At 49.5% G+C, this 23,593-nt stretch overlaps 1 protein-coding gene across 2 annotated transcripts in view; it reads right to left on the bottom strand.

Moving 5' to 3' along the window:
- The window catches only part of LOC126866546 (protein vein), a 200,614-nt gene extending 178,048 nt beyond the window's left edge, over positions 1-22,566 (bottom strand). The window contains exons 1-2 of one of the 2 annotated variants that reach the window (XM_050620278.1): positions 20,943-22,566; positions 18,835-20,852 (exon numbers count right to left, since the gene is read on the bottom strand). In XM_050620278.1, coding sequence (XP_050476235.1) covers positions 18,835-20,146 — 1,312 coding nt within the window. In that variant the 5' untranslated portion in view covers positions 20,147-20,852; positions 20,943-22,566. Of the gene's footprint in view, positions 1-18,834 lie in introns of both variants that reach the window. The other variant, XM_050620279.1, reaches the window with a different exon arrangement.
- Between the last annotated feature and the right edge of the window lie 1,027 nt (positions 22,567-23,593).

Here is a 23,593-nt window from a genome sequence, read left to right as displayed (position 1 = left end):
TCGTAAAGAAGAACCTCCAACCTCCGGTAGTTTGTTCGCAACTTGTGGAAAACCGATTTCCCGAATGCCTGGCTTTGCGCTACGATCTCTATTTATCGATGGATTTTCCGATACGAGGGAGAGAACGGCGAGAAAGTAAGACGATCGAACGTCTCATCTAGCGAACACCTTTACAGGTTTCTTTATCGAAACACCGACTGAAAGAGGCGAAAAACCTAAGGCTCGAGGCGCAATTACACGGAGAGCTATGACAAGCTGGCGACTGATAATTAAAAGTTTTAATTACGCATAGACAATGCTCGTTGCGCGGGATTCACGAAACCAGCGAGAACATAGTAAAAGACTGGTGTATCGAGGCGAAGAACGGTGTCGAGGTTCGGCTATTTGCCGCTTGTGTAATCACGGCAGCGGCGCAAATAATGGAACCGATTAATTTTTATTAGCTGCCCGCCATAATTTACCAAGTCTTTCTCTTCCTTTTCGCTTCGTTGCTTACGTCTCGGCGTTCTTATCCGCGGACAAAGAAACTTTCTAACAAAATTCAAATCGGATGCCGTACACGTCGATGCCGTTTAATCGTCTCGTTCCTGGCGCTTTTAAACAATGTATACCAGGTAGCGTTTATGTCAGTCGCCGGTTTAATGCGCTTATTAAAAGTTCATTAATTAATCTCGCTCCGAGGGAGCGATAACACGAACACGCTGCTAGACGCGTATGGCAATTAACTTATCCCTTCATAGTCCCTTGGGTGGACTCGTCAAGCGTGACATTCGGTCCAACTATTTTTACTTTCGACGACGTGACAATGACCCAGTCCCGGCGTATAATCGGCTGCGACGTCGGCGGACCGAGCCGGAACGTAAAGGAAAAAACATCGGGGTTTTCCACGTGACAGAAAATCGTTAAAGGTTTTCAAGTTTCCACGTTACGCCGCTGCTATGCGGAACGGGCGTCCGTAACGGGCGGGAAACGTACGTTTTCTTTCCAGGCCGTGGCACGCCTGGGGGCTGATCCGGGGGACGAAAATGAGCGGACAAAGGCAAAGGGGTCGCGTGTCGGCTGCGAGGCAAAATCTTCCGGATTCAACGCCGTCCGTCGGTTTTCCTATCTTTTTGTGCTGGTGAACGGGTCCCGCCTCATTGTGACTTCAATCTTTTATGAGCTTCTCTGAAAGAGTTTTCGCGATCGAACGTTAAAAAGAAGGAAAAAATATTCCGGGAAAGAAGTGGAAAGCGGGGAGGAGAAAAAGAAGGCAGGTGCATGGAACGTCGGCAGAGCTTCGTCCAAGCTCTGACCTCTCTCTGGCTTTACGACCCTTTCACCTTCCGAGAGGAAGAGAGAGAGAGAGAGCTTTTAAAGTGGAGCTCGCGGAAAGCCACGAGAATACAATGCGGCTTCGTACTACTCATGCACGCCGATGACATTTTCCGTAGCCCGTTCCAAGCACGCTCGTTGATTCCCCGCCACGCCTTTGACACACGCTGCTCACTTCGCCCTCCCGTTTTCATTAAGCCTTTATTAACGTCCGAACGCACGATTGGAAAGCTCGTCCGTTCGGTTCCGCGATGCATTTCCGCTAGGAAATGTTTCGAAACGCGCGACCTCTGTCGTTTCGCTTCTTCCCTCGTCGCGAGAATCGCTCTTCGTCGTTTCTAATCATTTTCTCTAATCCACCCATCGGTATCTGGCTTGGTATCGCGTATACGCTCGGTGTTGTACGAACCATCGTAAACTACCATTCTATTCTAGGGACGTAATAGTGGTAATAAAAACGTGGTTGACGCGGAAATCGAACGCATCGCGTATCGTTTCGCTGGCAGACAACAAACGGCGTGGCGTGGATCCCGCGAGCGTGTATAAGCGGAAAAGGCACGGTGGTCCAGTGGGAATGGGCCACAGAGCACGCCGCGACAATATACACAGTTGGCCGCGTGTAACCGTGGACTCCCTATCGATTCGCGATATCGGGCCTCTGGTATCGTTGCTCGATCGCGACAAGGGGAAAAGATACTACTCCCACGAGGCGATTGATCGAAGCGGTTTTACCTCGCGCTGCGGCCGAGCTAGTCGGCTCGAAACTTTGACTTTTCCTGACCAATCATAGTGCGCGCGCGATTCCCGTCTGCACCTTCGTACGGAGCCTTTTCCCTCCTCTGCTTCGCAGTCACACAGACTTTTCCAGCTCGTTGCGATCTCTTCCAGAGTTTCACCTTACTCATCGGATAAGCAGAGCTATTTGCTTATTTATTTACCGAGTAACAGAATCTACGGTCGATCGAGAAACACGGTTTCGCACGGATGTAACGGAAAACCGAAGTACGCGAAGTACTAGGTATTTCAGAATGATGATCGTTTATCAGATCTATGTACCGATAGGAGCTGTTCGTTTGTGAAAGCCGTGTATCGTAAACGTAGGTGTCGATACTGTATCCTGAGCTTCGGTTTGTCATCCTTTTGCGGTAATAAAATATCATCCGAGTCGAGACATCTGAAATTGTCCATTCTATGAGGTGGATATTGTTTTAACGAGATAACAGCATTTCGACGATCGGAAAACAGTCAGAAAAATCGGACCAACGTTTCGAACTGTGGAATAGGGAGAAGAAGAGACACGATCGTTTGGTCTGGTCGTGGATCGGAGATCTAGAGAGGCGATCGATGAAATCGAATTATTTTCGATTCTCGGGCGAAATCGGGCCACGTTACGTTCCGAACGAACACTGTGGCGATTATTGTCGAGGTCAACGACGCGACGCCCAGGCATCGATGTCAATGGTTCAAATGATCGGTGCCGAGTGTCGCGTCAAAAATTACGAACACAGACGTAAGCGCATTCCCCGGCCGCTCGATAAATCGTTCGTGATTTACGATTATCGACACCGGCGATACCCTGTAATTCGCAGATACATGTTTTATCCGTTACCGGCTGAAGAAACGATCGGCCAGTAAATACTCCACGATTACTCGTGCCACGAACATTTTCAACCGTTCCAGTTTGGCTTCGTTTTTTCGTCTCTCTATTTTTCCTCCTTTTTTTTTCGATAGTTTTATTGTTTTTTTTTCCTGTTTTCCATTTTTATCTTTTTTCAGATGGAGTGTCACAGAGGGAAACGGAATTTCGCGTTCGAACGAGATTTACGACGCAGCCTTGAACGAGCTCGAAGCGCCGCAGAATCGTTTCGATGGCAGTAGATGCCAACAGGTCGAAAGAACGCGCATTTAACGATTAATCGCATAATTGGCGCAACTTCTACGGCCTTGAGCCTGTTAGAAAAGCGTCACGCTCTCGACCCGGCGAGGACGCGCTCGTAAACTCTCTCGTGCTAAGTCCATCGAACGCACGCCGTCTTACCTCTGTACCTGATTCGAGTCGAGGAGAAACGCGATGTCGCGCGCGTGCGAGAAACGCCAACCGTCTGATCGGTGACGCGTCCAAGGACTGATTCCACTGTCGCGCGACGCGTACGTTACGTGACTAACGATTGACGAACCTTTGTTTCCTATAAATAGCGAGTGTCAAAATAGCGAATGAAAGTTAAACGCTCACGATAGGAAAACGATTGAAAGCATCTCGTAGATATAGCGCGGAGTCAGGAAAGGCAAAAGATAAACAGAGAACCGTCAATCGGCTAGATGGAAGGAGCGTGTCGTTGGCTCGCGTCTGAACGAGGCGTTAGATCGTTCCCGCGGAGGCAAACCAGCAAATAGGCGTTGCACTCTAGATCGCTATCAGTGTGGGTAAACGTTTGAGCGTTCACCGTCGGGCCCGAACATAGAAAACTAGGAGTTCGGCTCGTATATCATGACGGCAGATAAAAAGTTTTTCGCTCGTAAGCGTGAGGTTATCTCGCGGATTCCTGGTAAATGTTGCCGAAGCCGGGCCGGCGCAGACGGAGACCGGGCGTCGTTTAATCTGCCCAGCCATTACGTTGAGCCGTCGATGGTAGTCACGCACGACCACCGCGTGCAACAATGTTCAAGAATGTTGTTGCGGTCCCTGTACCCTTCTGCGTGTACTCAGGCTAATAGATTTCCGGTTGTTCGTTCGAGCATCGACTCGAGGCGACGGGAATTGATCGCGCGAAACGACTTCCGACTTTTCGCCGTTTTCAAACGGAAAGTCACCAGTGATAAACTGAAGCAAAAGGGCTTATCCTGTCTTTGTATCTTCGCTATCACGATATAAATGCAGAGAACAAATAGCCGATGTTAACTCAGCCGTCAGGATAGGTCGAAGCTTTAATTCCAAGTGGTAATTTAGCCTCGAGAGGAATTGAATTCCGAAGCAGAAATTTCATTTCAAGGTATCGCGAAACCGATTTCGCGGCCAACCACTTAACCACTTAACGCGTCGCGACTAGATATCATCGAATAATGTGCCTTCGCATCGAAATCCCTCGAAATCGACATTGCGAAACCGATTAATGAAATTAGCGGCCGAAGGGAAGGGTGAAAAGCGCGATAAACAGTGAAATGTAGTTTTACGTGGCAGCGAGCAGGAAGGACGGCGTACGTAGGCAGAATGAAATTGTCACTGTTTCGAAAATGATATTTCACAGGGATCGTAAGAGTAACTATAGTGGTAGTAGCGAGCAGGGGACTCGTCGGATTGTATATCACTCGACGATACAAATTTACTACTCGTTAGTGGAAAATACAGTAAACGCGGGTCAGTGATCTATGGGTGGTTCCCGGGACAGTTGCGTTGCAACAGGAGCTTCGCCGACTCGGTTGTCGCGATCTACCGTCGTACTTTACTCTGTCGAACTCTCTTAGCAGGTGATTTATTTTAAGTAAGCGCATCGTGGAAGAAGCGTCTCCGCGGAATGAACTGGCTACGCGTTACGCTTCGCGTCGTCTGCTCTAGATGAAATACTTTCGCGGCGAATCGCGTGCGACGATACGCTCGTGAAAAGCCAGGTGGGAACGAAACGGAAGGACGTCGGTGTAATTAAAATCGCGCGAAGAACGAACGTGAGAAACGTACGCGAGGGAGTCACGGTGAATTCGTCGGTTGCGGGTTTGCGCAATAATTAGCCGCGCGACCGTCACCTTAGCCAGGCGCAGAGAGGCGAGTGCGATCCTGTTTAAAAGTTGATATTTAGTAAACCACTGGCTGGCGACCGGTGTTTTATTAACACGTGCCAACCGCGTCCGCAACGCGTGCCAACGTTCCTTGGTCAAGGGGTCAGTCGAGCTACAACGCCGCGATTACAAAACAAAAGGGGAGCTTAATTGTACTGGACAGTGGTAACGCTGGATCCTCCACCAGCGCTCTTTTTATATCTACAACAATAACTTGTCTCCGCGACCAGGCTAAATTTAGAGTTACCATATTAGGGAAGCGAGCGTATTTTCTCTCTCTCTCTCTCTCTTTCTTTCTTTCTCTCTCTATCTCCGCTCTCTGTCTGCCGCTGGAGTTCAAATATTTCGTGGTAACCATGGAATGGTAGGACATAGAGCACTGTAGCTGCAAGCTTTTTCCACTTCATTCGACAGGCAGTGGTACCGGTGACCCGGTAATTATATTATATTACCAGCAATTAAGGGAACTTGCTGAACTTTTGCTACGCATCGCGATGTTTCCTGGGCGCGGTGAAACGACCGCTCGTAGATAAGAGAAATTTAACGCGCGTTCGTTTTTCTCTTGTTCGGCCGACGAGCCTGGCTATTAAATTAAGGGAAGTCGTTGGGAAAAATCCTGTCGCGGCGATCTCCCGAAAGTCTCCGCGGCTCACTTAATTGCTTACGTTCATGCGAGCGCAATTACAGGACCGCGCAAACGTTGTACGCGAAATTTAAAGGATACGTAAAGAGCTTCGGCTCTCCCAATTACATCACGTGCCTCTCGAGTTTTGACAATTCCAGCTAAACGGCTGAAATACTTAACGGGTAGAGAACCTAACAACCGAGAGAATAATGCAGAGAAAATCGCGCTCGTTGACCGATTGCCCGCCTGTATTCGTGGAAAAATCGGCGCTCGGTCGACGTCGCGGCGGATAATCGAGCGGAGGAACGGTCGAGGAGGAGTGCGTCAAGTTGCGTGCTTGTGGACAGAAGCGTGTGCGTGACGCGGTGAACTGCGTGTAGGAAAGTCGCTCGGCCGACGCACCGAAATAGAATTTCGAAATAGACCCAATATTTTCGTCGTCTCGCATTTGCGCCACCTCTCCTTGCCTGCCAGCGTCTTCTCAGTCGTAGTCGTCGTCTTCGTCGTCTTCGTCGTTCGGCGACGTCGTCGGTGCTAAGAACGCGCGAGAAAAGAGGGAAAAAGAGAGGGGAATCGAATGAGAGACGGAGGAGAGACGATCCCTCCTCACCGATCCCTACGTTTCTTCTCCGGCCCGTAAGAGGCTTTGCTCGCCATTCATACCAAGTCGAGTATGCCGATGTTTCGGAAATTTACTCGCCCGAATTTCACAAGGAATCGAATTAGAGCATGGTCCGCGTTTTCGAGACACTTGATCTCGAACAACGAGGACGGTCACGAGCAAAAGAACTTTTTAACCCGAGCGTAGCAATTGATCGTTGTACGAGGTTTCGTTTCTCTCGTTAAATACGATAGATCTTTTTTCCTTTTTTTGGTTTGTGCAAGAATTTTCCTTTCCACTCGAAGGTTCGCGATCGACGACGTTAACCAAAGTGAACAATTAGGGGATACATTTTTGGAGTTTAAACATTTATTAGCCGACCCAGCGGGAAGACGTCCGTTCGAAAAAGGGGGTAATAAATGAAGTGGCTTCCCTCGTTGCTCCTTTTATGGCGTTCCACGCGGTGTCCCATTAGCGCGCGAGAAATATTAGGAACCGTCGTTATGCCGATAACGTAATTGCCCGTAAATCATGAAACAAAGTCACGTGTCGGGGCTTCTACGCCGCTCACCGCATTATAGAAACATAACCGAGGCATTCATGGGGGTAAGTGGATTTTCAGATTACTTAAGGGTATACTGGAAAAAATTGCCGTCCTCTTGCCGCAAACGGTTAAACGATTTCACTAACGCGTAACTGTAAAAATTAGCCTGCGCTCCTTTATCGGTACGTCCGATCTCCAGCTAAATATTCCAAAATATTGCTGGGCCTTCCCGTTCCTACGAACGTTCGAATAGAAGGGAAAAGCGAAAATACCGACGAACGTTTTCGAACAGAGAAACAGTTCGGATCGCGCGAAACGGGCGATCGCCAGTCGCCCGATCGGGAGAAAGAAAATTCCTGAAAATCTTGCGACGATCCGAGGCAATCGAACGGCATGTTGCGAAAAGGGTCAGGGAGCGAGAGCAAGAGAGAAAGAGAGAGAGAGAGACGCGAAAGATCGGATGGGTAGGGAATGGTGGGAGGATAAACGAGTTTGTTTTCTACGATTTTCCCACAACGAACATGGCGATACGCGATAGGCACTGTCCACGTATAGAAAGATAGGTACGTACACGGAATAGCAGAGGACACCATATAAACACCGCAGTACAGTTCCGCGAGCCAGCGATGCGACTAAAGGCAGAATCCCGGTCGTCGTCGGATCCGGCTACGGCCGCTTCGCCTTATACGATGATCGTCCGCCATGAGCGCGCTGCCAGTTGACCACTGCATTTGATGCAAAGAAAGTAAAGACGGCGATCTGCCGATTTAAGAGCAAATGCCACCGTCCGTCTGTCTCCACCGACTCTGCGACTTGATGTCTCTTCTGCGGTTCGATCTCGACACAGAACATCGACTGCTCTCATGTCCATCAAGCGAACCACGCGATTCACGCGTCCTCGCTTTTTCCTCCAACCTTTTGCTTCTCTCGTTTTTTCCCGCATTTTTTTTTTCTTCTTTTCTTTTTTCGATCGTTCGAATTTTTCACATTTGGACTTTTCGCTTCCTATTTACCTCGTTTGTTCGGACTGTTCTCGATGGAAAAAGCATCGCGATTCGAGGATACTTAGTGTTTTTCGATGGCGCGTATTATCGCGCGACCACCGGTACATTTACGAGATCATTAAACTCACTGAACAACAAACGATTATTCCGATTATCGTTGGTTAACCGAACTCCGAAGTGGAACAATCGAACAATTATTTGGTTGGCCTGCAGCATGTACAATATGTACGATCATGGACAGCAACGTACAACGCGTCGAGCAGCAGCTTGCGCCGTTATCGAATTTTCGACTACGCAAAACAATAACGAATTTAACAAGGAACGCGTAACGATCAGGTTCGATAACAGACTGCCTGTTTATTATCATCGGCGATATTATTACGGACGTACGCGCGCCAAGAATCCATGTTTACATGGTTCGATACAAGTCTCCAAACAATAAACGACCCGCCATAGAAGCGACTGCCTTCTAACGATCATTTTTTTTCATCCCAGGCCGGATTTTCTGCAATCTCGTCACGCATCCCTCGTCCATAACGCCTACACTTGTTCTCCCATATTTCTATATCAAACGCGTCACGCGTTCGACGCCTCCTACGATTTCCCATTTCTCTTTTCATGGGTCTTACGCGTTTACAGATGGCAGATAGCTTCGCGAGCTCGAGCTTCCCAGAAACGTGTACCTAAACACGAAAAAAACGACTAATTCTCGGACGTAAAAAGATTTCGGGGAAAACGACGAAATTTGAAAAAACAAATGCAACGACAAGCGAAAACAAAACGGTTTCATTCGTTCCGGGCTATCCATTGCCAGCGCACCTAAAAAATGGAAAAACCAACCTATCAAGGACACAAGCCAGATCGATTTGTTTCCCGCTACGCGTTTTGGAAACATCGGTTCTCAGCGTGGTATATTCTCAACAACGCAGCGGTCTGTCTCTACTGCGTTCCGGGGCTTCGAAAGATACGCGTAGTCCGTGGAAACGAGGACCGCGCGATTACACATATTTGCGTTAACGACGAAGAAGACGAAAAACGGAAAGATACTCGGGGAAATTCAGCGAGATCCGAGTGTAGAGCTGAGGGGAGATTTCGCGTCGCGGACAGATTAAGTCAAAGAGAGACAGCCAACGGGCAAATAAAGAGAGGATTTTTTCTGAAGTGCCTCTCTCGTCGAGACATTCCGTCCAATTGAACTCAGCCAGCAGTCGGTCGGCACCCACGTCAACCAACAGGCGAAACAACCAGTCGTCGCCGGTATCTTCGCCGCTGTGTAACGCAGTTATTGTTGTGACTGGCTCGCGCTTCGGGTTTCCCGGTTCCTATGGAAAAACGAGGGGCCTCTTCTTCCCTTCCTCCCTTCGACGTTTCCCGTCCTGTTTTCTCTCTCGGCAAGGTAACTTCGACTCGCGAGCACCCCCTTTTCCCCCTTGTCGCCCATCTTTCTCGCTCGGACGCGCTTCGTTGCATCTTTCTCGTGGATGTTCTCTCTTCTTCGTCTGCGCCTCCACCTCCACGCCATCAATCCCCTTCCTCGTGAGCTGCCAACACTGCCAACACCGGCTGCCGCCTCCTCCTACTATCTCGTCCGCGTCCTCGCGCAGCCACGTTCGTTTCGTTTTCGTCTTTCCAGCTTCTTCCATTCTTTTCTGTCTTCTCCGTTCCTCTTCGCTTCTTTCCTTTTATCTCCTTCTCTCTCTTTCTCTCTCTCTCTCGTTTCGAGAGGGTGCTTTCGTCCAACCATCCTTGTCTTCCTCGATAATTCCAGACTCGGTTTCTCTAACACGCACAGACGATCGTCGCTTTTTTGGCTGCGAATTGGACGAATTAAGTCGGAGGAAAAGTGGGTATGCCAACTCCTCGCGAGGAGGAGGAAGAGGAGAAGGAGGAGGAGGTGGTGGACGTGGAGGTGGAGGTCTCGGTAGAGCACTCGGGGGCAATAACTCGCGGCGTGTTGTGACTACGCGATGACGGCCAGACCGCTGGTCGCTGCTGTCTTTCTTTTCTTCCGTCATTTGCTCTCTCTTTGTCTGTCTTTCTCTCTCTCTCTCTAGCTTTTTCTTCTTTCTGCTCGCCGTGTCTCTCGCTTCTTGTTTTTTTCCGTTTTATCGTCTCCTCCGGTATGACTCCGTGTTTCACCTGGCGCGGTTTTCACGTTGCATTCGTCTCCGTCGTTTCACGGTTTTCCCCACCGAACGATCGTATCGAAAGAAAGTGGCGCCGACATCTGATCTATTTATTTTGATCTCGACCCAAAATCGCGTGCCTCTTCTCATTTCGAGGTCTCGCGATGTATCAGAAGAAACGAAAAGCGAACATAATAAACGAGAGTTTCGTCGTGTTTCGAACCAGTCCTCGATTGCCTCTCGTTAGCAAAGCAAACACTACGACACGAGGAAAAAACAGACGACGATAACAGACGCAGTCATTGGACAAAGAGTTTCTTTACAAATTTTCCGAAACTCGAAAAATCGCAAAGTTAGGCAACCAGAAGAGAGCCTCTGTCTCCTGACACACTTGACGTCATCCTATATCGTAATGCTCCCACGAATTCTTAGCTCGTGTTCCAAGGAAAACCCTGTTTCCGTGCAGCGGCCCATTCCCCGTGCATTAACCGTAGCGAAGTGTTCTCGGGTCTGCCAAGATTTCAGTCTCGATACGAACTCCCTCCCACCCCCGACACAAAACGTTTTTCCATCTGTCCGCCGACTGTGTCGGCCCGCTACGGATCAACGCTAAATTCGCGATTCTGGAGCAATGCAATCGGTTCGCCATCTCCCTGTGTCCGCCTTTAATCGAGATCGTCGGTGCCGTTTAACCGAAACCCTTCGACCTGATCGGTCGGAATAGAAGCGAGAAGACGATCGGAGCGTGCACCAGCGATTCTCGAAAAACGAATCGATTACCATACAGAGTACGTGCTTGGCAGAGGAAGATAATGGTTGCTTCGAATACCTTCGCAAATCGCTCGTATCTTCTGCCAATGAGCGATAAGCTCCTTCCGTTCTCTTATGGAACGAGAACGTTCCAAAACGCGGCGGAACAAAGACTCGCGACCGGCGTGGACGGTTCTGCTTTGCTTTAGAAAAAAGAAAAGGAGCACGAGGGGGGAAAAAGGAGGAACGCTGCATTCCAACGGGACCAAACGAGGAAGATTAGCCGGTGGGATTACCAAGGGAAGCTCGGATTCGCGGGAAAGCTCGCGACAACCTTGAGCAAGCGCATTCCTCCCCTTGGAAGGGGTTATTCGGAGGAACGACAAAGCTCTCGGAGTTGCGCAAATACGGGTGTTCGTCAAAGGTATCCGATCCAGGAATTATTTAACAAGCCGGAGCAGCTCGGCTGCTCGTTAATTATCAAATTGTCTGACGATTGTACGACCAACCAGAGTTCCATATCAACTTCGCTTCTGTTTCACGAACCCTTCGTTGACACGAAATACTTCCTGGCTAGGGTTCATTGTTCCGCAAATTCGCGCGACATTTCACTTTTTTTATTATTTCAGTAGGATACTTTCGAGCGACCGCAGTTGTTGGATCGTGCTTCCGTGTGGCGAAAACGTTGGTCGAGTCGAAGCTGCGGCTACAGATTTCCTACTTCCTCCTTTTTCCACGTTCGCATTACGTGACCTCTTTCATAGATCCGAATGGGTTCTAGACCGTTCGGAAATAATACTCCGTGAGTAGGTTATTTATAACCGCGACAACGAACCGGACGTCTGATCTACCAGCTCCTAGCCGTGTTGCGTCAGCCGTCTTCTCAAAGTATATTTTTTCGCCCGTGGAAACTGCTCGGCCGACCTTCGCGTATGCAGAAATCGCGCCAGGGTGCTTTCTCGGATCTCGAATAAAAGAAGAATGCCAACGAAGATGGAAGAAAGCGAACGGTGGGCCGCGATAACAGCGGGAAACTCGATCGAGCGAAATCAACGGACGAAAAAAGAACAACACGGCTACCGAAGCGTAAATTGATCATAGTGATCTATAAGCGGTATACGAAACAGAGCAGCATATATTCGTCTGGAATATAGGACAAGCGAAGAAATCTGCGCAAAAGTGGAAGAAAAGAAGAGGCAAGAAAAAAACAAAAGGAAAAGCGCGAGCTCACGGAAGTGTGAAATAGTCAACCGCGTTCGGCATACAAATCGCTGGGCGTATCCGCATGCTGTGGCCGCCGCCAGTCTCGCAGCCGTGATATTCAATCTACGATTCTTTAAGCCGGCTCATCCCTTATTCCGACTAGAAAAGAAGCGTGTGTAGGAAGGGCAACTGATAGAGAGAAGCCGGAGTCGCGGGAGAAGGGGTGGCGGCTTAACCGGCAGGGAAAACACATGTTATCGACAGGCTGTCCTTTTTTTGTTGGCTCGTTCGTGGCGGAGGTTGAAATCGAGGTTAAAAAGAAAACGAGAGGAGGTAAAAAAAGGGGGAGCTTGGAGGGGAATCCTAACTCCAACTTTTTACCGAGTTTTTAACGAGATACCGAAGCGTTTTCCACGGGATAGTAGAAAAGGGTAGACGAGTCGAGTGGAGAGAGACCCGGAGAATCGTGTTTCTCGGAACGCTGCGTCGCAGTTTAGGCTGCTTTTTTCCCCTACTTTCGCGCAGGCTTTCTGATAACAAGGAGCGAGGTTCGTCCTCTCCGATGGATCGATCGATCTACCGCTTATACCATGATTATTACGACACTGTGGATCGAGCGGTCTGTCGCACAGGTCGCGAAGCGCGTGCGTTGATTTCAAGTTTGAAACCTTGAATTTCGCGAAAGCGGGTCGCGGCTTCGAATTGTTGCCAGCTACCAGTCATTAAAGATTAACGATATCTTAACATTCACCTCGTTACCGTGATACGCGACCATAAAAATATTCATCGTGAGTTCCGTTTCGCGTTTGCAAAGAAAAAAAAAAAACGATTGGTCTTTTCGACGATGGAAGGATCTTTTGGCGATTTTGAGCGGGAAGAAAAATCGACGAGCCCGAAGGGACAATCGAGGCATCGTTAATCACGTGAACATTTGTCCGTGGCAGAAATAGTCAAGCGTCAGAAATGCGCCGGTACGATAATAATATGCCCGTAATTCAATCGTTGATGGCGACAAGCGATAGCAAATTATCGCATTGTATTCGGGAACATTGATTGTCCTACGGCAACTGTTCTGCCAGCTGTGCCAATTTCGTGAATCCCAATCCTGTACGATGAGACGGAACACCGAAGGGAAAACATTTCCGCAAACGCCATCGAATTGCGAACACCGGCCAATTCCCCAGCGGAGAAAAGCGGACCATAAATTTCGCGAGCTGGACGATATTAAAACTTTTCTTCCTTCCAGAAATGATGCATGTCGTTCCTTATCACCGACCACGGAGATTCGTCGCGATTCGTGAACATTAATCAGCCACGAGTTTCACATTTTTGGAGAAGCTCGTCGTTTTTGAAACCGAGAACGTTCCTTCGCGTATAATTCGTTCTTTTGCGAAACATTCCATCGCCGGCCACAATTCGACGAAATTCGCGCGATAAGAGGATCGCGAGGATAGATCTTATCGCGTCGTTCCGTGATAATATCGAGGTTTCGTTATTGTGGAAAAATCTCTGCTATGTTCGCGAACGGACAGGCGGACTGTGCGCCGTGCCGTTCACGAACCATCGATGCGGTTCACCGTTCACTGATCGCTTGTCGTTCGGATCGCTAAAAATAATCACGCTCGAGTGACCGGCCACGTTAGATCGGCAGTCGCCCAGCAGTCTACTCGATCGTCGACATAGCGAACGACATGCCGCAATTTATTCCGTGTTCCAGTTCGTACCGTTGAATCGGCCGCTCGACATAGACCTGCGTCCATTTATCATGATCGAATTATTACGTTAAACCTGAACGTATTAACGCGTTGAGGCTGCTATTCAAATTCTATTCCAAAGTACGCGTATTACGTTTTGTTGCAGCACCGATCATCGATTCGAGATTATAAATTTTACTTCGAAAGGAGGTTTCATCGTTTCTTCGTTCTTTTCTATCTACTTACAAACGCTCTCGAAAGTCGAGAAATTCCAACGGAAACGTGGCATTTCCACGGACCAATGAAAGGGCGTGACAAGGCGGTGTCACGCTCGATCCAATTGCCGATCCCTCGTCCTGACTCTTTCGCCAATTAATCTTATCTGTAAATTAATTTTCTAAAGGAAAGAATGAACCGAGCCGTGGAACGCGAACGAGAAACGATCCGAGTGTCGCGCAGTGAACGCATCGCAGCGCATCGCTACAATCGCATTCCGGGTAAACTAATTTCGATGCGAGCGAGCCAGGTGGAGCGCAGCATCGAGAGCACCGGTTCTCCAGATCGGCGGCGGATCACCTCGGAGACCTCGTGCTCGAGGCTGGATCGCCGGCCGCCCAGCAGTCTACCTGCTCGCCGCTACGGTGTATACACACACCACACGTGTGGTCCCCCACCCTGACCACTCGCATACCCCACCTCTAGCTATGCACGTGCGTGTGCGACCGTCTGTCTGTGCGTGAGCCACCGTCCACAGTCCACGGTATATAGAGCGTACCTGCGGGTTCCTCTGAGTATGGGCACAGGGCCGTACGTGCTCTGGATACGTACGTGCCGATTTCCCTCCTCCTGCCCGCCTCGCGGGCCCACTTCTCTCCCTTATTCCTTCCTTCGTTCTTCCTTCCTCTTTCACCCAGTCCTTTCTTTCGCTTTGCTTTGTCTCTCCATCTCTCACTCTCTATCCGTCTCTTTGCTACTCCTCCTGATGCCCTTGTGCCTTACTCCCCTTCCTTCGACGATCAATCTCGTGTCCCATGTACGAGCTCTGTTCCCGCTAAGTTGCCAATTATGCTTTATCGATCGACTATCACGAGACACCGACTTTCGCAGAAATGAATAGTTGAAATTCTCTTTGATCGAACCAGGCATTTCATCTAGCTAATTCACGTTAATTACATCGCGCTAATCCATCGTCGGTGAGCGTACAACGGAATAGGAGATGGGAAAGAACGAAGTCAACGTTGACCCATATACAATTTCCAAAATACGTAGTCGCGAGCGATAAATGAAAGTCGCTTCTATTAATTTCACGGTCGGTTCGTAGTCGCGTCGCAACAGTAACAGGTAAAGGTTGGCATGGGGGCATCGCATTGCCCGTTACTCGTTTTAAACAGAGGCATCCAATATCGTCTACGCGATTAGCCACTTGAAAACGCGTAGCCAAAGGAACGAACCGAATTTCAACGGCGCGCTCGTTTGATCAAAAGTGTCACAGCAAGACGATCGTTATTTTCGAAGGATCGGTCTTTTAACTATCTGCCCGAAGCACCGTTGCACCATAGCACCGTTGCACCGTGCACCGACACTCGATGGTGCGTCCTACATACACCCGTCGAACGCAACGATAATTGACGTCAATTAATTTCTATAGTAATTCGTTGCTTCGCAGGCGACAGCTGCGCAGCCTCGACCAAAGATTTCTCTATCTAGCAGTAGATGAAGTTGTGAAAATCAACGCGATTGCATTTTCGTTTCCTGGTGAAAATGCCTGAAAATTGGAGCTTTCTGATTAGACTTGGTTCATGCAGAGAACAGCAGCTCCCTACCGAGAAATTACAAGTATCGAAACGATTAACCAGCACCCGCATGTGCTTGCATCGCACGCTCGACGGTACTCGCGGTAAATGCCAAAATAACTCGTAGCCCTGAACGTTGCGCGCGTCCCTTTTAGGACCTGTCATCGTGCCGACACATTGCGCCCGAAGATTCTAGTCTCTTGCGCGATAACGCAATATCGCGTGTGCCACAAGAACGATCGAAGGAACGAACCAACGAACCAGATATCGCGCCGCTGAACTCGTAGTTACACCATAATGCGCAATCGCTGCATACACGGTGCACGATCTAAGAATAGCACGTAGAAATTTCTGCGAACGCGAGCTCTTAATCTGCCCGACGAGACCGCTTCCGAAAAATGGTCGACACTATGGTTATTCGATCTGTGCTCGGTTACCTTTCCCGATTTCATCGGCTTTACAGGTTCTGATATAAATAGGATTAATAATTAGTCCTGTCTAACGAACGTTGTGTTACGATGTACCAAGACAACGACGATAGATCGTGCGACATTTTGCCGCACATGACTAAACGTTTCCGCCTTTTTAAACTACAGATACGACTTTAAATACCCTGTGCTTATCGCTCTCGAGATTACGCTTGGAAGTTCATCAATCGTAGGAGTAGTCATTTAAACGGAGACGAACGATGTTGACCCGAAACAATTCGGTGCTGGTACCTTTTCACGATTCGCAGTTAGTTGCAATTACTATCGGAGAACTCTTATTTACGAAGATGTGATTCACATCTCTGATCATTGATCACTGCCGAAACGGAGATTCGACATGCGAATTCGTTAATAGCTCTCGATGGATTTCGAGCTGCAAGTAGCGGCAGATTCTTGTACCGTGCAACCTGTATCCCCAAGAGAGTCGTCCGGAATCTCGTAGAAGCCTGAAGAAAGACAAGCGCTCCCTTGGAAGCAACGGATCGCGTTGGCCAAAGGCGAGAACAACCGTCGAGATACGATAACAGTCGCAGGTATCCGAGGGACTCGGGGCGCGTGACGACGAGGATAGTCGCGCGCGACACGACTATGCTCTCGATATTCCGTTTTTCTTCGCCCGCTGTCTCACTCGGGTGGCATGGCCGAGTGTAAGCCAACAGAAGTAAGGACGGGTTTCCGATTAAGGCCTTATAATTGACGTCCCGGGTCCCCCCGTCTGGCTTAGTCACCGGCAACTGGGAGAAGGGCTGGCGGACCCGCTTTTGCGGATCGCGGATCAACGAACCGTCGCGTCGCCGGACACCAGAAGCGTTTGCGCCTCTTTTCACGCCCAACTTCTGCACCCCTCGTTTCCTACGAGTCATACGCTTTTCATTTTGGAAAAGTGGTTTATTTAAAAATCTGCTCCTCTCAAGAAGATACTTTGAAAACGCTTAACAAAGCAAAATCAAATATTCGAGAGAATCGTTAAATAAGAGTGAAATAATTCTCGATAAGAAAAGACTGGAGGTTCCAGGTTTACGAGATTTTTTAACGATCTGTGACTAAGATTCGACGAGATTATCAAGATTCGAAGCTCCCGAGAATCCAATTTACCCCTCAACGTTCAGACGTACATGATAAATCGGTTTAAGCGGAGGCAGAGGAGCCGAGTCTCTAGCCGAGTGGGACGGCTCCTCTCCGCTCTTCACGAAACGAGATACTCCAAGGCTTGATAATGGGATAAGTCCCGGAAACTTTCGATACGCGTCAAGGCGGATGTGTAATACGCACAGGTGAAGAGGGTTTGGAGCTGGGCTGCTGGGCAAACGAGCGCAACAGTTCCGAAGTCGTAAACGAGACGAGGAAAGTGGACGACGAAAACGACGCTAACGACGCTGGAGCCGAGTTACTCCGAAGAAGTATCAAAGAACTTTCCTCCCTTTGCGCCGTACACAGCAGCAAGCCCGATCGAAAAATGTCCGACATATTTGCAAAGCGTCCGCTTTACGAATAAAACAGAATCTGAACGAACGTGCTTCGAATAGACGACGCTTCGGTCGATGCTTCGATTTTATCGATCTCGCTACGTTGATCTCCTTTAACGTGTGTTGCGCAAATTTCTCAAAACGCTGCTCATTAACTCGCCTGTATCGGAACGTACGAGCAACGCTAATTCCGACGCGACGTTATCTATGCGATCACGGCGGTATCGATAACTCGTCTCAAAATGTCGCAATACACTAAGGTAATACATTATTCCTAGCTGTGACTAATTCGAGTAAACTAGTAGATGATAAATATTCGAGGAAACGTCTCGATGGATCGAAGAGTTGGAAAACGCGGTGTGTTACAGGTCGAAACAGGGAGACCACATGTGCGCGACGAGTTGAAACGGAACATCGGCTCGTCAAAAGTCTCACAGATGTTCTGTGACGAGCTACTTTCGATATCTAAAGCCGAGTCGACCAAGGCGCACAACTTATCGCGATAAATCAAGTGGCGGAAGGTCGCCGCCACGGTAGTCATCGGACAGCGCGAACAAGTCTTTGGCCGGGAATCGTCACGGAGGGAACGAGCAGGCAGTCGAGTGGAGCGCGTTGAACCGCGGGCAAATTGGACCACCTTCAAAACTCGAGACTCGTTACGCTCGTTCTGGCGTCGAGTTCCGGTGGAAATGCCCGATCACGTCGTCATCGTAGTCGTCGACGGTCGCCTGTTCGGAAAGCCGACGAGTGGCTCGTAGTCGGACGCTCGCGTGAGCGAGCGAGCGAACGAGCGAACCACGCACGCCGACTTGAAGGCGATCCAACTTACGTGGCGGTTTAAATATACGCGTGTTCGCGTCTCGATTACGCGCCTCGAGGAAAGCACCTCTTCTCTTCTACGTGGGCGTACTCGTGTAGCCAGAAACGAGTCTCAGATACGATAAGTAATAGCGTCAAAGCTTGGTTACAATTTATTGTTCACGGTTCTAACTGTCTGGAATGATTTTGCCGAAGCCGAAAGACGTTCTACAAGCTTGTATCGCGCGCGGATTAGGTTTCTAACGGACGGCAAACTGCGTTTTTTCCATCATATATAATCCGACCGTATCGAAGAAACGTCATGGTGGTTCAACGTCTAAGCATCTGTGCGTATGATATCCAAAAAATCAGGATACCAGATATCGTATCGGTGGAAGATTTTTCGACAGAATCCAGGCCGAGGTATAGCGCGTTTTCGATAGGATCGTTGAATACGAGAATACGCTCACGCGTGAAAATAATAGCAAGAGTTGAAGCATACGCATCCGTAAACGCGACGCGATGCGATACGAGACACGGGGGGTCGCGAATCAAAAGCACGCAGCTGCAATAACTCCCGATCGTTCTCAATAGTCGTTTCTTCGGTCGAGAGCGAAGCTCTTAGATTAATGGGCTAGAGATGATAATCGTACTCACCGTAATCCGGTCGAATGACAGCCTGCACCGCCTGTTCGTTCTTCTTGCTTCGTATCACCGGCTCACCGAGGATCGTGAAGTTTCTGGGTCCCACGCGATTCACAAACACTAGATACACTTTACCCCTCTTAATATTGGCTCGCACCACACCACTCTGATTATCGCGTTGCTGCTGTTGTTGTTGTTGTTGTTGTTGTTGCTGCTGCTGCTGCTGCTGCTGCTTCCCATCGTTGTCGTAGCCACAGACCGTCGACTTGCCGGGCGCCGATTTGTCTCGAAAGTGCAGCCTGACGCTGTCGTTCTTTTGCAACGGCTGGAAACCGGGCTGGCTTTTGTATACTTGCTTCACCTCGAACGTCACCGCGTAGTTCGAGCCTGGTTTCCTCACAGAGGACATGCTTCTCGCTTTTCCCTCGAACACCGTTGGCGCTAGATAAGCTCTGTTCCCAACGTCCACGTCAGGACACCAATTCTGACCGCGACAACCCTTGTTCCGGCATCTTCGTCGCTGTTCTCTCGGCGAGTCCGCTTTCGTACGGTTCTTTGGTCGTTGCTTGGTCGATCTGATGACACGCGGCCTCTCCATCGACGATTCGGTTCCGGACGAACGCAGGATCGGTGTTTGCGTGGACGAGTGACGAGGTAGCTGGGTCAATACGGTCTCCTCCATCTTTGGATAAACGTTCGCCGTCTCGTCATCTAGACGACGGTTGACCCGCTTCGACGATGATACGAACACGTCGCGTATCGAGTCGTCGAACTCTTCCTGAGTCGTGTATCTCTTCGAAGCATCCTGGGAACGAAGGTTTCCCACTGGGAAAGTCGGAGTTCGATAACTGCCAGAAGCTTGCTCGATCGTCGACGATGGACCCTCGTCACCGATCTTCTGGTACGTCCACGAATCCGATGCAACGAACAGTTTATCATTCTCGGTGGCGAGTTGCAAGTTCGAGGGGAATCTTCTCTCTTGCTGTTCCTTCCAAAGTTGTTCGGATCGTTGGTTAAGCCGTGACGTTGGTTGAACGTCGTCGTCAACCGGTAATTTGTAATCTCGCGTAGGTTGGGCGAGGGTCTGGTCGGCTGTTCGATGCTCGCGTATATCGATAGTTCGCGTAACGAAGTTCCAAGTTGGTAAACGGTAATCGAGGGGCTTTTCAACGGCGGCGATGCTCATCGATGGTGGATGGTCGCTGGTGGTCCTCGTCGACGTCTCCTCGAGGGAGTTCCAATTGGCGGGGGGTGCCGCAGCGAGCGCCAGTGCGCCCCACCAGCCGCTTAAGATCCCGGCCAAAAACAGAGACGCCCACATCATCCGACCTGCTTGCTGGTTTAATCGGGGGTGAGGTCGACACCTCGGTCACCCCGCACGCAGCACACACCACTCTCTCTCTTTCTCTCTATCTCTCACACACACTCTCTCTCTCCCCTCTCTCTCTCTCTCTGTCGCTTTCTCTCTGGTGCTTTCTCTTCTCTTTCTTTGTTCGCGAATTCGCCTAAAAATCTCGCGAGAAGATCTCTTTCGCTATCGATATCGCGTCCCTCTCCTCCTGTCTCTCGCACGCGTTCAATCTTCAGCGAAGCCTCATTCGCTCGGAAACTGCTGTCTTCGCGACCCCTTCGTCTACCAAGGTCTCCTTCCTTCCGTAGACGACTGTCGTCGAATAATGAGAATCGCTCGTTCACGAGGTGTTGTACCACCGGCAGCAGCAAAACATCGGGACTTCCATCGGACAGATTCTCAGCTGTCTGCTCTTCGTCCAGCCTAGTACCGTCCTCTTCATCCTTGATGCCTCGGGATGGATGCGACAGGAACACCGCGGTACGAATTCGTACTGCGTCTATTCGCGATTATCGCAAACGATCACGACCGCCGGCTACTGCGATTGTACTCCCTCTAAACCTCATCGAGAAGTACAGTTCAAAACTCGCGATCATCCTGTCGATCGATGAAGAATAACATCCTGCTCGCGATTTCTTGTATCCGTAACAGGCGCCGTCGTCCGTTCTTAATGTTGTGCCTGCGTTGTAAATAGTTTTGTTTATATACGCGACACTCCTATATTGAAAATAATAGAGTACTTCTACGACTTTTTCGTTGGATTTCAAACCTTTTTCGGATCGATCGAGAGACTTGGTTCACCAAATCGACGATCGTTGTATCCTGTGCGTACACGTCGAATCGACTACTCCTTCATTGTATGTTCGACCTGTTCGTCCTGTTCGACCGTATTTGATTTTGGTTTTTTTGGAGCACTCTCCCGGTGGCGAGTCGGCGGCACTGTTTCCGTATCTCGAAATAAATTGTCGAGAATTGATAAAGAATTTCGCGCCACCCCCGATCTCGTGGCTCGGTCTCTCGTCGTATCACGTTGCACTCCGAACGAGGAAAAGCCGAGGATGATGACACACGACGTAGGAAGGAGCGGAATAAGAAGAAGAAGAAGAGGACGAAGCAGAAGAAGAAGACGACGACGACGACTACGACGACGACGACGACAACGACGACAACGACGACGACGACGACGACGATGACGACGAAGAAGAAGATCAAGAAACTGTCGGCTTCCTCTGACCAGCCAGAGAGACACACTATTTAAATATACTCACGAGGCTCTCGCGCGGTTGGTAGTGTCGACCGTCGAAGTCTAGCCCTTGCGCGACGCACTTCACTGTTCAGTTTTACCACACGATTCTTCCGCCTCCTCCTCCCCGTTGCCGTCCAGACTTGTCGACGTTTCGCGGTGATCGCGGCACTAACGTCGTCGACGACGACGACAACGATCGCGCACGTCAACGAATCGCGAGTAACGTAAGAACGGGAACGAGCGAAACACGAAACGCTGGTTTGCGAGCGAAAATTCTCGGCAGACGGTGAACGGAGCAACGAGCGTGGTCGTCGGATTCGCGAGGAGGAGCGACCGAAGAGACGATCGTAGTACACGGTTCAACTTCGACACCGATTCTACGATGGCAACGATGCTTCTGTCGGTTGTGCTGGATGGCGGGCACGCGTTCGGTTAATATCGTGCGGGGGATCGGCGCGTGTGTTGCACGCGGCATGCACGAGGAGCCTCGTGTCACGTCGAGGCGGAGAAGGGATTGTCGGTCGCCCCGCGTCGGGCGCGCGCGACGGTTCAAATTAGACTGAACGGCCCGCTCGCGCAGCCCGAGGCCGGCCACAGCGCCAGCGACTCCTGGCGGACGCCGGTCGAGGCTCTGCGCGCGCACCGACCGAAGCGGCGACACCGAGAACCCCGCGCTCGCTACACTCCACTCTACACACAGCCAGACGCCAGACCACGGGACCTTTAAGAACCTGTGTAACGACGACCTAACAACCGAGGAACCGCACGCGTGATCCTTCTCTTTCTTCTCTCTCTCGCGTCTCCTTCCTGACTGCACACACACAATCACCATGTGTCTCTCTCGCACCTTCGCTCTTCCATCCAACTTCATCTGTCTCCAATCGTGAGTACCAAACATAAATGTCCTCTTTGTTACGCGACCGCCCTCCTTTTTTTTGGTTAGGTTATACATTCGCGTAATTCTGATTGCTATCACGAATCTCCGTCTTAGTTATCTACTCTCGCGATGCGTTGAACGCGAAACTGCGTCACGAGAGGCAGGATAGAGACGAGGATCGCGATGTTTTCACTCGATATTCACTTGTTCATAACGCACTATAATCCGAGCGCGTAACGTTAATCGGGATGCATCCGCGCCAAAAGTTCGCGCATTAAAGATGGCGGTCGCGTCATTAACGGTACACTCGTGAAATGATTCGAAGCGTCTTTATGCGCTTGTTGCACCATGCTTCGCGTTACAAATTCCATTCTTCGTTTTACGTCGTATTTTCACGCGGTGTTGACGTACACGGAGGTTCTACTGACCCTCGTCACGTTTATTTTTTGTTTACGCTTTTTGTGGAGGTTTCACTTTGCTCGGTGCGCTAAGGCGACATGGTTCAGCGCACAATAAGCGCCTTTCTCCGTCTCTCTCTGTCCTCTACCTCGACGTTAGATTGTCCTTCGTTCAGACATTTATAAGTACAATCTAGTGGACGACGTTGTTACTTTTTATCCTTCCCTTCTTTTTTTTTTTATGCTTATTTATGTGCCGAGAAAATCTCGTTCGCAGCCATGAAATGCACATCAGGTTCTCTCGTTAGTAGTATCATTTTTATTTCGATTTCTCTCGATACTGTTTTCCTTTACACCGACAAAATGTGATTTCAAGCGTGCTTCGTGTTTCTATACAATGACGTACGATACTTCGATTTTTAACGCATGAATATACGCGAGACGTTGCGTCGTTGTGATTATTGTTATTGCGCAATTAACGTCGACAGTTCTCGTAATTTCTGGTAAACATTGATATTTTAACCCGTAATACGAGTTAAATCGGCCCATACGCGTACACGGCAACAATGTTTTCAAAATAGATAGAACTTTGTTTTCACTCGGGCTGTATTCGCGTTTCGGCGGACGTCGTTTACCTTAGATCGCAACGTTTCCGATGAAATATACGCTAGCTGGGATTTCTCCGATGTTATTTGCTACGAATAGTTTCAAATTAGAACGCAAATTAATACCGTACTTCAATATTTACCTGCTCTTGGAAGACAGGTCGAACAATCGAATACGTTCGGGCATAATGACGAAGCACTTATTAAAATCAACACCGGCTACAACGGCACAGGCCCAGAGTGCAATCAGGTTGCTCCTATAAAACGTTAAACTGTTACGAATCACAGACTGCG

This window comes from Bombus huntii, chromosome 6 (assembly GCF_024542735.1).
Source record: "Bombus huntii isolate Logan2020A chromosome 6, iyBomHunt1.1, whole genome shotgun sequence".
Classification (NCBI taxonomy): Eukaryota; Metazoa; Arthropoda; class Insecta; order Hymenoptera; family Apidae; genus Bombus; species Bombus huntii.
Note: the sequence above shows the minus strand (reverse complement) of the source record. Positions and strands in the feature narration are given on the sequence as shown.